At 38.8% G+C, this 15,018-nt stretch overlaps 2 protein-coding genes across 2 annotated transcripts; both read left to right on the top strand.

The window, feature by feature from the left end:
- The first annotated feature begins 913 nt into the window (after positions 1–913).
- rpl35 (ribosomal protein L35) lies at positions 914–3,701 on the top strand. Its single transcript, XM_061037392.1, has 4 exons — positions 914–1,056; positions 1,542–1,678; positions 2,661–2,742; positions 3,515–3,701. The coding sequence occupies exons 1-4, from the start codon at positions 1,054–1,056 to the stop codon at positions 3,662–3,664; spliced, it is 372 nt and encodes a 123-aa protein (XP_060893375.1). The 5' UTR covers positions 914–1,053; the 3' UTR covers positions 3,665–3,701.
- A 5,234-nt stretch (positions 3,702–8,935) lies between these two features.
- Positions 8,936–13,517, top strand: LOC132973792 (uncharacterized). Its single transcript, XM_061037396.1, has 4 exons — positions 8,936–9,858; positions 11,091–11,200; positions 11,326–11,544; positions 13,114–13,517. Exons 1-4 carry the CDS (start codon positions 9,401–9,403, stop codon positions 13,317–13,319), a joined length of 993 nt encoding a protein of 330 aa, XP_060893379.1. The 5' UTR covers positions 8,936–9,400; the 3' UTR covers positions 13,320–13,517.
- Positions 13,518–15,018: the final 1,501 nt, after the last annotated feature.

The raw sequence follows: 15,018 nt of genomic DNA on the forward strand, positions 1-15,018 counted from the left end.
GAATACATGATTTGTGTGTCAGGATGTGGGAGTCTGTCTTTGAATGCAGAGCTCGTCATGTTCAGTGTGTCACTAATGAGCGGTAGCAGGCCGGTGAAGTTGCCAGGAATCTGTTGAATTCTGTCTCTGTGAGAAACGAGAGGAAATTGTGAACGCACTTTTCACCCCTGTACAATTACTACATGATTCTTTTTGCTGTTTATGATTTTAAAACGCCTGCAAGTACAAATGTCTCCTTGTCCCTCATTTATTTATAATAAAGCTCAAATCCTAAAATCATGTTGACCTAGCTCCACATCCGGCATTTTTGGTTGGGGTAGGAACATATTTTTCCTCTTTTTAACCCTTTTTTTTAAATGCAAAAGATGCCTCCTTTTGTTACTTATATATATATATATGTATATATATATATTAAATACTGCGTTTATTCATAGTTTAATGTTTTTCCTGGTAATGTATCTATTTTCTTGAATTAACTTAATTTAAAAATGCACAATTTACACATGATGTCAAACAACCAATAGTACGTGAGAGCTGTTCAACAAATGAAAATGTAATTTTGTCACATACATGAACGATGAAATGAAATAGAAATTGTAAAATAATTATAAAAACATAAAAATATACCAAGAAAAGTATAGACATAAATTAAACAAATATATATCTCTGTGGTTGTACAAATATGTAATAACTCTAATAAAATGTTATAATTATGTATTAAAAATATATAATTCATTTATTCTCAGGCCGTTCAGCAAATACAGTTTGGTACTTTTCTAAAAACCTTTTACTTTTTCTCTATCAGGATCATGGCGGTATGAAGATCAAGAAAAGATGAAAAGGATCGTTTGCAGTCTACAAACTTTTGCTTGTGAATGAAAAGTAAATGACGTGATGTTACACACTCTTGTACAGTAGGTGGCGGTATGCACCTTTAAGTCGTTTGCGATCCGCCAGAAGGAGAGAAAACAGAAGAAGAAGAAATTCACCGGAAGCTACTTTTCTGCTGCACGCGGTGCGTCCGGCCTTTCCAACAGGGCAGCGAGAGGGAACATGGTGAGCAGCCCGCTCTCCTGTCTTAATTCTGTTTTTTATCCGTGTTTAACTCATCTTAACACGGATAATTTGGTGTCTACGTTAAGATAAGGTTCTTATGTTGTTGTTCGTACGTGTGTTGATAAGTAAGCTGCTACATTAATGCATTAAAATGTTATATCTTGTAGCGATGGTACGGGCTCGTAACGCGATGCTGTGTGACTGTGTGTGGCCTGCTAGCTCTAAATGCTAACATGTTAACAGCGTGCTTGTCCGTGTTATTACTGCTGGCAGCTCGTATCTCATGTAATTGTGATTTAACATGCGGATTATAAATAAATAGGTAGTATTATGTATATAAACTTGACAGAGCTATGCTGGCTTTATTAACGCGTGTCGGGAAGAAGCGGAGGTGTATATCGCTGCTGATCGATATAAACGTGGTCTTATTTATTTATTACTTATTTACAGTGAATACTTGTTTATTTTATGTTGTCGTGGTCCAGGCTAAGATCAAGGCACGAGATCTTCGGGGTAAGAAGAAGGAGGAGCTGCTCAAGCAGCTCGACGACCTGAAAAATGAGCTGTCTCAACTCCGTGTGGCCAAAGTGACCGGAGGAGCTGCCTCCAAGCTCTCCAAGATGTACGTACTGTCTGAACACGATCAACATTATCACTACTGTCATTCTGATTATGGTTGGCTCGGGTTTACCACGACTGTGCTTGTACAGAGAGCCTTGATGTTTGATATCCAGGTGAAGAAAAGCATCCTTTAATACAGTCTGTCACCTGAGGATACACACATACTGTTAGTGGAAGCTGAAATTTCACCTCAAATGTATATTTTAGTGGTTTATTTTTTGGGGCCCTTTAATGTCTTTATTGCATAGGTAGGACAGTGGATAAAGTCAGAGATTGGTGTGTGAAATGACAGGCAGGAAAGGAGCCGCAGCCTCCTTACATGGCGTGTACACACTACCCACTAGGCTACCAGCGCCTCTGTGGATATATATTTAAAATCCTTTGTGAATAGTCAGGACTTGACTGTACTTTTTGTATTTGTATGCTTTGCTGTCATGTATTAGACTCACTTACTCTAGAGTGAGCTGTGTAAGATGCACTTTTAATACCAATTCTAAATCTAAAAAGTAGACTGTTTCCTTCATATTGGTGATTGAAGTCACCTAATATGCCCATTGGCATCAGGGGTCTCAACAAGGCCGCTGCAGATGTTAAACTGGTCCACCTACACGATATGTTACATTTTAAGACGAGATATGTTCAAGACTGCTCAAGGAAACTAATTTACAACATAACCCTTACACTAAAAGGTGCTCTCGTCAAAGATGATACCTGTGAGCTGATGTTTTGCTGAAGCTTTTCACAATGCTTACCAAAAGACTGAGACTTGAGCTTACCTTAATGTTCCCCATCATCCTGCTCTTAATGTGGCTTTTTGTATAGAACTCTGGTTCTTGGTGTCATTTCAACCTTAAACTTTGAGTTCACAGCTGAAGTTATGAGCTGATCAACCCATATACATTTATATTTCCTGAATCAATTTGAGCAGTAAACCGGAACACAAGGACTAAAACAGTTATTGACTCTGCCGTTTGTCATTTCAGCCGTGTTGTCCGCAAATCCATCGCCAGAGTCCTGACTGTAATCAACCAGACACAGAAGGAGAACCTGAGGAAGTTCTACAAGGTGAGATTACCTTTTTGGCTCGTACTGACAAAGCTTCTCTATGAACACACACGGCTTCCTGGGACTTGGTGCTCTCGTCAAAGATGATACTTGTGAGCTGATGTTTTGCTGAAGCTTTTCACAATGCTTACCAAAAGACTGAGACTTGAGCTTACCTTAATGTTCCCCATCATCACAGACTATGTTCACCTGGTCTGCATGTTCCCTCATCAAGACTCACTATTTTACACATGGACTTGTCATTTAACTATTTGAGTAACATTTTTAGTACTACTATGAAGAAGGAAGTCTCAATGGCGACCAATGATAATTCCTTTTCAAAAATGCAACGTCTGTCACAGCAGTAATGTTGCTGTCCTCTATTTTTTTTTATAAAGTGAAGCAGTCTTTTCATCTGTACATGTTTGATCCTGTATTGTACCTGCTCTGTTCAAAGTCAAGTGTTTGTAAACTGCAGTCAGTGTGAACGTAACAAACATAGCACTGTGATATTATCTCCTTTTCTTGCAGTACATGCCATGTGTGCCTCAGCTGATCCCTAACTTAAACAAGTGATTTTTCCAGAATTACATATAGTGAATGCAGATTCATGATAAAGTTAAAATATTACAGTGTTGCACTGTGCTCACTGCTTTGGAAAAACTAAAGACTTAAATATTAAATATCCTTGTTCTTTTTAGTGGTACGATTTTGAAGTGCAGTAGTTGCAGACCTTTTCCTTCTTTCTGTCGTCAGTTTTCCTTTACTAAAAAGTAAATGTCGTATCTTACAGGGTAAGAAGTACAAGCCCCTGGATCTGAGACCCAAGAAGACCAGAGCTATCCGCCGCCAGCTCAACAAGTACGAAGAGGGTCTGCGCACCAAGAAACAGCAGAGGAAAGACCTCCTCTACTCCATCCGCAAATTTGCTGTCAAAGCTTAGAGGCTTTTTCTGTTAAAATAAAATCTGTAAAACACCAGATATGTGTTGTGAACTTTTTCCAGTTTCCTCGGTCAACAACACACTCAGAAGTCCCACATGGAGCTGCAGCTTCAGAAAGGAAATGTTGAATATTTGTGTTTTTATGTAAATGAATGTGGTTCTCCATGTTTTCAGATGATTCTTCATGATGTATATCCCTCCTGTAGTATGTGGGACACGATTATTTAAAAAAAAAAAAACAGGATTTCATAACTTTTGGTGCAAAATGTCCACAGTGGCAACATTCTCTTTCACGTTTGACCGTGTAAACAAATCTGACTTCGTCCAACGAATAACTACTCTGAATTAGTATTTTGATGTACTACGTAGCAACACTAAATTGATACGACACGACAAACATCACCTCTTGACTTCGATTGAAGTCACCCGATATGCCCATTGGCAACAGGGGTCTCAACAAGGCCGATACAGATGTTAAACTGGTCCACCCCTACCCAATATGTTACATTTTCAGACCAGTATTAATGAGATAGATAACACCTACCTTAAGTCCACATAACCTTACACTAAAAGGTGCTCTCGTCAAAGATGATACTTGTGAGCTGATGTTTTGCTGAAGCTTTTCACAATGCTTACCAAAAGACTGAGACTTGAGCTTACCTTAATGTTCCCCATCATCCTGCTCTTAATGTGGCTTTTTGTATAGAACTCTGGTTCTTGGTGTCATTTGAAACTTCTGATTTAAAAATGGTTGCATAAAAGTTCTAAACTGATTCTTGCAAAACCTGCTAATGTGGCAGCAAGTAGACTGTTAAAATAGCAACAATAAAAGTTGACTTTCATGCATAGACTAAATATAAAGCTTGCATGTTATAAAAGGTAGTGGGCTAATGAAGAACCCCCTGCTGTTCTTTAAGAGAAACTATTTTTTGGTAACTTAAACGGCTCAACACACCTTTATGTTAAATGTTACATTCAGGTTGGATTTCTCTAGTCTTAACACGAGTATCAAAACATAAAGCAGGTGAGTTGCTCTATAGTATGCTTTTGTTCTACAGTGTATTTAGTTCCAGAAAAAATCAGGTTGGGCCTAAAGACTGGCTGAACATATTTTGATATTTCAATCACTTTAATTTATTTTGGTGGTTGAGAATCGATGCATGAGCATCCTGCTGTCTTTTTGAGTTGTCTTTAAAATCTCTTCACAGGACATTTTTGGGTGCTACTTTGAAATTTAATTTTCCATATATAGTCTGTTTTGAGGTTTCCAGACGGCAAAGATTTTCAGACAGATCTGTATATCAGAGAATGTGTCTGACCCATTAAACTGTTACTGTAACAGATTTCCTCTTGAAACCAGGGAGGCAGAGTAACAAAGACCTGTGTGTGTTTGGATAGTGCTTTCTATCTATGTAATGAGTCTTCTTCTATGAGCAGAGTAAAGATTACAACATTCAGCTGCAGGCTGTCTCGACCAGGCCAGAGTTAGTTAAACAGGGGTAGCAGTTCTTGCACAAAGCAGTGGTTTTGATATGAAGAAAATGATATACGAGGAGATAATTACGGTGGTGGGACTGATCCCACCAGTAGCTGTTTAAATCCTGAGTGTCTTTTAGTCGTTAATGAAGTCAAACCTCCAGAAGAGGGCAGCACATTTATACATTGTTCGAAAATCCATGTTTTCAATCTGTAAGTAAAACTGACTGAACGTTTCCTTGAGTTTAAAACCGGGATGTCTGAATGGACTCTCAGCCTTTTCTCATGATCTCTACTTTAATGTGGAAAACACACACGGAGGAAACCATTTCAAGTGTTAAGAAGGTTTACACTTTGATTAATATCCTGTGAAGCAAAGCGTGTGTACGTATCATAGACTGTAAATATTCATGTACGTATCCTCTGAGTCTGAAGAAAGAAGCCAACATGGAAGTCCTTTAAATCTGAACTTATCCTCGTGACATACACCTTGATTTATATAAAATATAAACACATGAACGCCTGATCTTAATCGTTCTAGTTTCAAGACTTTTTAACTAATGTATGTATAAACCCTTGGTGTAAACCAGGGGTGGGCAACTGGCGGCTCGGGGGCCACATGCAGACCCCATCAACCCCCAACGTGGCCCTCAGGTCAATTTTTACATTTCAGTTAATTGGAAACATGAAGAAAACATGACAAAATCTGCTATGAAATCATGAAAACCAGAAATATATCCATAATATTTGATCACTGGTATATGTTGAGTTAAAATTGAGACGTAATCGACTGTAATTGTTTTTGTATCCTACAATTTGGCCCTCTGGCAGTGAGAATTAAATGAATGTGTCCCTTGCTGTGACCAAAGTTGCCCATCCCTGGTGTAAACCATAGACTGTAAATATCAATATATAAACCGTATAAACCCCATGATTTAGACTGAAACTATGGATCCTCTGATGTCCCAAAAAGTAAAAAAAATACAAATATTGTGTGCACAATGTTTTTTGTTTTGTTTTTTTTACTTCAGGGGCTCCGTAAACCATCAAATAACTGTGGTAAAAATGAAATTATTTGAATCTATTTTCTAAAAAAAAAAAAAAAATAGGCTAGAGTGCATTTTATTTTATGTTTGATTCCTACTTGAAGATCTATTAAGAACTATTTATTCCCCCTCTCAGACTCTCCTTTTATTTTTTGATAATAAAAATAATAAAGCATTGGACGTATCTAGCTCTTTTCTGAAACATCAAAAACAGAACTAGAAGAATAAAAAGAAGAAATACTCAAGAGAAGGGGAACAAAGCAGAGGAGGAGGATGACAACAGAGCTTGTTGGTGTTACTAGGTGATGATGAGGATAGATAGATAGATACTTTATTGATCCCGAGGGAAATTTCAAATTCAAAGGAGGTGAGTTTTTATGGATCTCTTGAAGGTGGAGGGTGAGAGGAGGTCTCTGCTGGTCTTTGGGGGTCAGGTGTAGAGGGTGGGGGCAGCAATGGCTTAATTGGCTGTTTGTGTTGTTTACACCTTTCATGTTTAACATGTTTGCAATCTTAAGATGTACCAAAACCACAGTGTGATTGTCTATATTATTTTTTAATTGATCAGTTTTTGATGTAATATTAACTGGGGAAAGAAAATGATGAGCGAATGACCAAGAAAAACCTTCAATAACTCATCTACAGTTGAGTTAAAACAGATTGAATATAAACATGTACAACCCAATAGAGACCATAAGTATCCCGTCTCCACTCTAAATATATTAAATGATGCCATTTAAGTCTTTAACTCATTAAATATAATGTACAAAAGAGAAAACATTGCTGTATTTAATGCATTAGGCATAAAGTGTACCTTTAATACCTGAAGAATCATATTCCATATACACATTTCTGACCTTTAATACCTGCTTTGATACATTTTCAACAGGATTGTAATATAAAGTATGCCAAAATATAAGTTCATTATATGTTGCCCCAATTCAGTAAATATCACTAAGAAGTGTCAGTCACAATTTAAACTGTTTTTTCTTTTATCTTTTTTAATTTGGTGCCGATTAAAAACCAAGATACCTGATGTTCGAGAAAATTCAGTTTATTGATGGAAAGCCCCTTGAGATGAACCTTCTTGTTTTTTGAGGGGGTCCAACACAAAAAAACACAAAACAGTACAGTGTGATACAGACACAGTCAACACACATAAAGGCCGTCAGCCCACACATCCCTCCTGCAAATCCACATACACAGCACCCACACCAAACCATCAGAGGTAGACACACATAATGAAATATAATGCAATCAAGAAGTATAATGCAATGAAGAAAACAAAAGATAAGAGAAAAGCGCCTGCTAAGTGTATTGTAACATTGTAACATAATGATATTAAAGGCGTAAGAGATGCAACTGTGCAGATGTCCTATGGAGCATGCTCTCTGTCCTCTGGTCCATTATGTGTGCTGCATCATGGATCTGATTTAATTATTCAGGCTAAAAAAGACATTCTCTAGTGTTCAGCTGTACTAAAAAACAATCTGATGAGTCATATATCAGTAATAACATTTTTTATTTAAAGCCTGATTTCTTTTGTTAGCATAATCTGCTTCATGGTCTGTTCGACTCTGAATGGGCTCATCATTAACAAGGTTTCTATTCTAAAATAAACATCATGTTTTATTGGAGAAAGTTCAAACTAGACCATGACCTCATTGAACAAATGTTAACTGAGTCATTTTTACATTTTATTTTTATTAAACCAGGAAAGAAACTCGTTGAGATTAACAATTACGTTTTCGAGAGCGTCCTGGCTGAGACAGGCGGCAGCACAATTTACAGAGTTTCAAACAAACAATGAGCAGCCACACATACATGAATGAATGTCATTTACATGACCCATCCCACATGGAATCATTCTGACACAATAGCTGAGAGTCAATCAAATGTTTAAGCGTGTCATTTAGCTAACATCCCAACAGCACCACTGACATGAACCTTCCTCCAAACAATAACACTCCAAAAGGTAAATATACAACCAACACAGCCCCCACAACACAATACATCAATACAAACAAATACATCTACTTCATCTTAATCATCCCTTCCAACCAGTTTACACATGATCCATTACAAATACACAAAATACATCATTAGACATTAAAAGACACAAATAACACATTTAAACAGCAACTGTTCGACAAGATCCTCCACAACCACATCAGGGCGAACATCGACAGCCAGATGTGTCCACCTCTTAAGTCCTTTAACATCCTGTTCAAATCATCCAATGAGAGCAGCTCGTTAAGACAGCTCAGCTCTCTTTGTAAGTCGTTCAAAGTAAAGGAAGCAGCAAACTTAAAACGCCTTTGTTCCACAGTTCAGTTCTGACTTTTGGAATAGAAAGAAACGCTCCTGGGATTGAAGATTATAAATCCCTGTACTGATAAATTAACTGAAAGGTGAGGTCATTTTTGCACGGGTTTATAAACAATTAGAGATGAGACCAATCCGATCCTTAATCGTGGATTGGCATCAGTTCCGATATTGACATCATTTATGGATTGATCCACCTCACTGATAAAGAAAGATGGTTGGACACTTAAAACCTTCTGAACTCACACAGTCTCACTTTGAAGACGTTCAGACTGAACTGTACAAAGTCACAAATCATCAACATCAAGACGTTCAGACGAGATAGAAGAGCAGATTCTTACACCTCAGTTTAAAAGATTTAATTTGAAAAACCTGACAGTTGTCGCTGCTTCCTGTTTGTATGTGAAGCCTTACACATAATACCAACAACAATAACATGATTAGTTATAATGATAAAAATATAGAAATCAGTATCAGTACATATGTATCGGAATCAGATCGGAACTGAAAAAAAGAGGATCTGTGCATCTCTTTAAACAATCAGACTTATTTTTGTAACCATTGACGTCGCCCCCTGCTGGCTTTTATAAAGAATGCAGGTTCAAGACTCTTCCACCTCTTCTTCCCCTTTGAAATCCGAGGAGACCTTCACTTCTCATTAACTCTATGACCTCTACTCCTCTACAGTAGAGATGAATGAATGCATTTTTTGGTTTTCAGAAACTGCATGTTGATAAAACAAAAGAGCATCAGATCTTCAGGAAACATTGCCCTGGTTAGTCTGGGTAATCCACAGTCCCTCTGTAGGCTACACCAGGCTGCAGAGGTTGCACGCCTGTGTTTTGCTGCATTTGGAAAGATGTTGATCTGAGCACGGTGGGCCTCAGGAATGCCCGGAATGGCAATCACCTTTATTCTAATTACTTTCCCACCATCACCATGCTGTCAGCTGCTCTGTGGCTCCCTCTCAACACACAACGTGTCACTTTCCTCTGCACCGCTGCACACTGTCACCATGAGCCTTCAGACCGTCCTCCTCATGCTCTCAGTTTGTTTTTACATGTTTCCCCCGGCTCTCTCCCCTCATCCTGACTCTGCGAAAAAGAAGTCAGGCTGCTTCAAAGTCAACAACTGCAAATGCATCATGAAGGACGGCAGCGGCGTGATTAACCTGAAAGCTATGGGAGATGCAGACGGTTTCCTGGGGCGCTTGAGGCCTGTGTCCGCAGAGAACCTGCCCGTCAGTGTGGAGCTCCTCCTGTCCTTCAGCCCCTGCCAACCCTTCTCACAGCCAGAGGACTCGACAGGAACGGAGTGCACCAACGTTGCTGCATGCCTCGTCGTCAGGTAGACCAGAGTCAGAGCTGAGACCCACAATAAATCATTGTGTTGGTTTTCAGCTTTTACACTAAGGCAAGACGTTGTGAATCATAAGTGTTAGGAACACTTGTTAAAAAAATAAGTGTAGGATTTAAAAACAACATTAAAATAAAGTAGGAATGAAAAAATGCAAACCTTCATCTTGCTCTAACAAGATGAAGGTTTGAGGGTCTTCCAGTCTCAACATTTTGACCTTAATCTCAACACTTTGACTTTTTTTTCTCAGCTCGCAAACCAACTTCTAAAGACTGCTCTTATTTTTCTTAACTTTTGAAATGGTTCTGACCATTTGACATTAATATTCACTCTATAGGAACATATCATGAAAGTTATTATTGTGCTTTATTCTCTGCAAAATGCTTTAATAACTCATGAATACATTTACTACATCACTGCCGTATCACTGCCATAGCATGTAGTTATGGGATGTGGTTGGTAAACTATCATTTTATTGATGTCAATATAAGTTCCATGAAAAATCCACAAAAAAACGTGCCAGTCCACTTCTCAACACTCTGCCACAATCCCATTGGTTGCTGCTGTAAATCTTTGCAAAGAGCAGAGATGGGCTTCTGGTAAACATTTATCAAACATTGGTAAACAGGAGGCAGCTGTTCACATGTTAGGGACTATTTTTAGCAGTGGATGAGTTTAGAAAAAGGAGGTTGTTATAAGCACATCATGTAGGTGCAGGGCAGACTGAGGAAGAAGAGATGACCACACACTTGCTCAAATACCAAAAGTGAGCAGGTATATCTTCCTCCTCAGCAGTGGATTCATTCACATTGGTCACTAAAGTAAATGTTTGAGGCAGCAGGATGAGGATATGTGGGCTGTAGTGTAAATAAACAACATTATGTGTGTTCATGTTTCCAGGGTCAACAGAATGTCTCACTGATGTAATGAAGGGCTTTTGGACAACTTTTACTTCTTGGCACAGGGGAATAGAATCCATCAGACTTTAAATACACAGACAGTACTTGCTGTTTAAAAACATGGATCCCACACGCCTTTTATTAAGGGGCTAGATAAGTCTGCAAAAATGTTATAAAACTATACTACAGTGTTTTACATGTGGGAATGATGTCGTTTCTCCTTCAGACATGATTAAATACATGGCTGTCTGTTAAATGTTTATAAGGGGGCTGTGACCTTTAGGTTTGAGAACGCTAACTGCAGGTATGTTTCCTTATCAACAGGTATCACGAGATCAACAGATTCATTAACCGCTATTTCAGCTATGGTAGACATGAAGGGAATGAGTTCCACTACAACGACACCCTGAAGACGCTGTCTGTCTCATACTTTTGTAAGCTTCGACACAAACATGACATTTGTTTTTTTTGACACTGCTCATTTGCACCCGTTTTTATTATGATGTCCCGCTCCCTAAATCATCGTCTTCTTCTTCTTTTTCTTCTTCTCGTGTCCCAGCTCATGAGCAGAAGCTGCTCACAGTGGTGCATTATCACTGTAACCCCGATGAACCCGCTTCTTACATCCAGGACCTGAGTCTCGGCACAGAGGAGCCCCTGCAGATCTGGGTGGAGAGCCCCTGTGCATGTCAGAATGCCTGCGCCATGGGAGATCTGGGCGTGGGTACCATCTTCCTCATCATCCTCTGCGTCAGTGCAGCTGCATACTTCATCCTTGGTATTTATTTTACTTCAACGAGATAGCCCCAATATTGATTACAAAACAAAAAACAATTACAAGAACATGACTGAAATGCCCTCCCCTGATCCCTTCAATCTACATATTCATATTTTGATTACGCAGGTCCATACTGTTGCATGGTCCGTATAGTGAAGGGTTTATTTTGAAGGTCAATAGTCAGGCTTAAACAGTGAGTGAGTTAGTCGGTATATATTCATATTTTAAGTCCTGGAGAGAATAAAGCGACACAAAAAGATCACCTACCATAATACAGAGTCAGGAAAAGACGAATCTGTTAAAGTCGATAAAGTAAATAACATAATAATAATACATTTTATTTAAAGGCGCCCTTCAAAGCACTCAAGGTCACCTTACCAAGCAGAGATAAAAACAACAAATTAACATGAAAAAATTAACATTAAAAAGACAATTTTACAGGATGTAAGAAATCATTATGTAGAGGATTTATGAGACCGGAAGGGGAATGATCAGACTGAATATGCCAGTTTAAAAAGATGCGTTTTTCAGATGTGATTTAAAAATGGAGAGAGAGAGAGAGTCAATATTACGGATGTGTGGTGGGAGGGAGTTCCAGAGGCGGGGGGCAGAGCGGCTGAAGGCCCTGGACCCCATGGTGGACAGGTGGGAGAGTGGTGCAGTGAGTGAAGGAATGCTCGTGAGATGATAGTGTGTTTTTATTTACAGCAAGTTGAAGACGATGCAGCTTATTTAAATGTATTTCACTATTGAGAGAGAGGGAGATTCAGGATGGGGATTCTGTCTCAGGTGTAATTCCACCTGAGCTGAAACACAAAGGAGAGGCATAGGTTGAGTTTAAAATGAAGGGATGACGAAGAAGGGTGAATGGATGAGAGGAAGGGAAGGGTGGGTCAAAGAATAACATGTATCAGAACTGGATCTTTCTTTTACAAGTTCAAATTCAAGTGCCTTTGACCTGCATTCTGTCTGATGGCCTGCAGGGGGCAGTTTTAGAACTGTTCAGTGCTTGTGAGTGTATGAAAGCAGATGAGAAAATAACCCACAGCTTCTGTCTGATTTAATAACCAAGATAATCGTTTTTGTAAAGTAATTTACCCCCAAAAGTGGGGGTCGGGAGCCCCGCGGGAGGTCGCGAGCTGCCTTTCAAAAAATAAATAAAAATATTTTAAGCATGATGTTTTATTCCTGTAAGCTATCGTCCTGTTTCGAGTAAAATATCAATAAAGCAAAGTATAATCTCTCATTTTTTGTTTAAAAGTTGAGGCTTTGGAACTGTAAATCAGAAATCAGTGATTGACTTCATGATGGTTTTGTGCACATCACTATCTGATGGCTTTCAGTTAGATTATGAATTACAGTTTGGATTCATCCCCTGCTTATCATTTACAGTGATTCTAACTGCATAGTTAAATGATCTTAACTGTAATCCATTCAAAGTTTACATACTGATACATTGCATCTGTGAATAACCATTATATAATAAATAAAGTGTAGCCTATGTTCTTTATGCTCTGCCACAAAAGTCAAAGTGAAGCAGTGTTGTTTTTCCCTGCTTTCTGTCTACAGGCTCCTGCGCCCTGAGGCCTTTTCGGAGCAGCAGTGGAGTTCAGATCTCTCCCGAGCACAGTGTGTGGTGTATGATCTGCTACCTCTGCACTGAGAGAAGGCCAGCAAGAGGACACTATGCAGACATGACACACAGCGAACGACAAGCAGCTGCAACCCTCTGCAACGCTACAGGAAGTCTCAGTGTGTCAAATGTTTTGACCTGAAGGTGTTGTGTCCCGCTGACGGCCCGCAGTCAGAATGGTGTAAGTGTTTTACAGTTCAGCTCAGAGTGACAGGCTCAATACCTTCACTCAGTATGGTGAGGAATTATAAGTTAACAATAAGCCTCTTTTCATTTGTTTTTATTGCTTAAAAATTAATTCTCTTTGATATCTTACATTTACTTGTAAAATACAAAAATATTGGTTTGGGGAAAGAGGCTTTGTATGCATGATGTGAATCGCCTTTAAAAAGACAAAATCACCACATCAAACAACAACATGCATAACCATCCAAGCGGAATAAAATGTCAAAATATAAGGAAAGAAAACATGTAATTAAATTTAAAAAAAGCCAAAGCAATGAGTACATTGAAAAGTAAAAAAACAATCAGGATCCTTTTAGTAATTCAGATATTAGAAGATTCCAATGCATTAAAGGTTATTTTGCTATATTATGTTTTTCTAAGTCTAATATGTGTCCCCAGTCTGTCTACAAACCCCCCAATGATGAGAAAAGTCCATTCTCTCCATCTGTTGTCTGCTCCACTTTTCAGAAAATGTGTGCTCAAACAGGCTGTTTGGAGATTTTCCCTTCATGACATCACAAAGGGCAGTAACCCCTCCCCCAGGTCGGTGACACTCCCACAGCTAGGTGTTTGTTCTGCCCTCTGAGTCTGCCTTCTCACCGTAAACAATAGGACATGGAGGGAGAAAGCCCTTCCAGATAGGGGGCGTGGTCAGACACAGCTCATTTACATATTTAAAGGTACAGACACAGAAACAGTCTGTTCTGAGCAGGGCTGAAATAGAGGGGTTTATAGACATGATCAAATACAGGATCAGAGTGGATTTAGAACAAGAAACTTCACACACATGTTTTGAGGAGCTCTGAGACTTATTTAAACTTGATGAAAAAGAGGAGAATATGTGACCTTTAACTGAGTTATACCTGACATGGAGAGTATTTGGAGCGATTGTTTCACGTTGCAAACTTTATTATAGTTTGTAGACAACACTTGTGCTACATTCATTATTCAGTGATTGTGCTTAAATTTAAATACCTTTTAATTGTAATACCTCACCTTGCAGAATTCTGATATTCATTATCTAGGACTTTTAGACAGACCTGTTTAAATTTTCCAGCTACTAATTTTTCATTGTTGATTTTTTTTTCAAACATGACATAGCAGATAAAATATTGTTTATGAAGTGTAAATATAGTTGTAAGTGTCACAGAATCAGACAAACAGAGGTCTCTACATTTTGGGAATAAATGTTGCTGGAGAGTTGCTTGTTATAGTGGCATGATGTCATTGTCTTGGTATCTACAGTCTTAATATGTTCAAACACATGACATCTTAATGGCTGCATGGTGACAGTGGTTAGTGCTGTTGCCTCACAGCAAGGAGTTTCACAGTCCCAATGGACAGAGTCTCTCTGTGTGGAGTTTGCATGTTCTCCCTGTGCATGCATTGGTTCTCTCTGGCTACTCCAGCTTCCTCCCACAGTCCAAGGACATGCTTGTTAGGTTAATTGTTGACTCTAAATTACCCGTAGGTGTGAATGTGATCTCTATATGTCAGCCCTGTGATTGACGGGTGAACAGTCCAGGATGTAACCCTGCCTCTCACCCAATGACAGCTCCACTCCCCCTGCGAACGTGAGAAGTGTTGTAGATAATGGATGGATGATATATAATTTA

This window comes from Labrus mixtus, chromosome 5, assembly GCF_963584025.1.
Source record: "Labrus mixtus chromosome 5, fLabMix1.1, whole genome shotgun sequence".
Classification (NCBI taxonomy): Eukaryota; Metazoa; Chordata; class Actinopteri; order Labriformes; family Labridae; genus Labrus; species Labrus mixtus.

Excerpts from the sequence above, each read along its gene's own strand:
- rpl35 (XM_061037392.1), top strand. Across the intron at positions 1,679-2,660 it reads GCCTCCAAGCTCTCCAAGAT|CCGTGTTGTCCGCAAATCCA; the intron begins GTACGTACTGTC and ends TTGTCATTTCAG. Across the intron at positions 2,743-3,514 it reads ACCTGAGGAAGTTCTACAAG|GGTAAGAAGTACAAGCCCCT; the intron begins GTGAGATTACCT and ends CGTATCTTACAG.
- LOC132973792 (XM_061037396.1), top strand. The coding sequence starts at position 9,401 with ATGCCCGGAATGGCAATCACCTTTATTCTAATTACTTTCCCACCATCA. Across the intron at positions 9,859-11,090 it reads GCTGCATGCCTCGTCGTCAG|GTATCACGAGATCAACAGAT; the intron begins GTAGACCAGAGT and ends CCTTATCAACAG. Across the intron at positions 11,201-11,325 it reads GCTGTCTGTCTCATACTTTT|CTCATGAGCAGAAGCTGCTC; the intron begins GTAAGCTTCGAC and ends CTCGTGTCCCAG.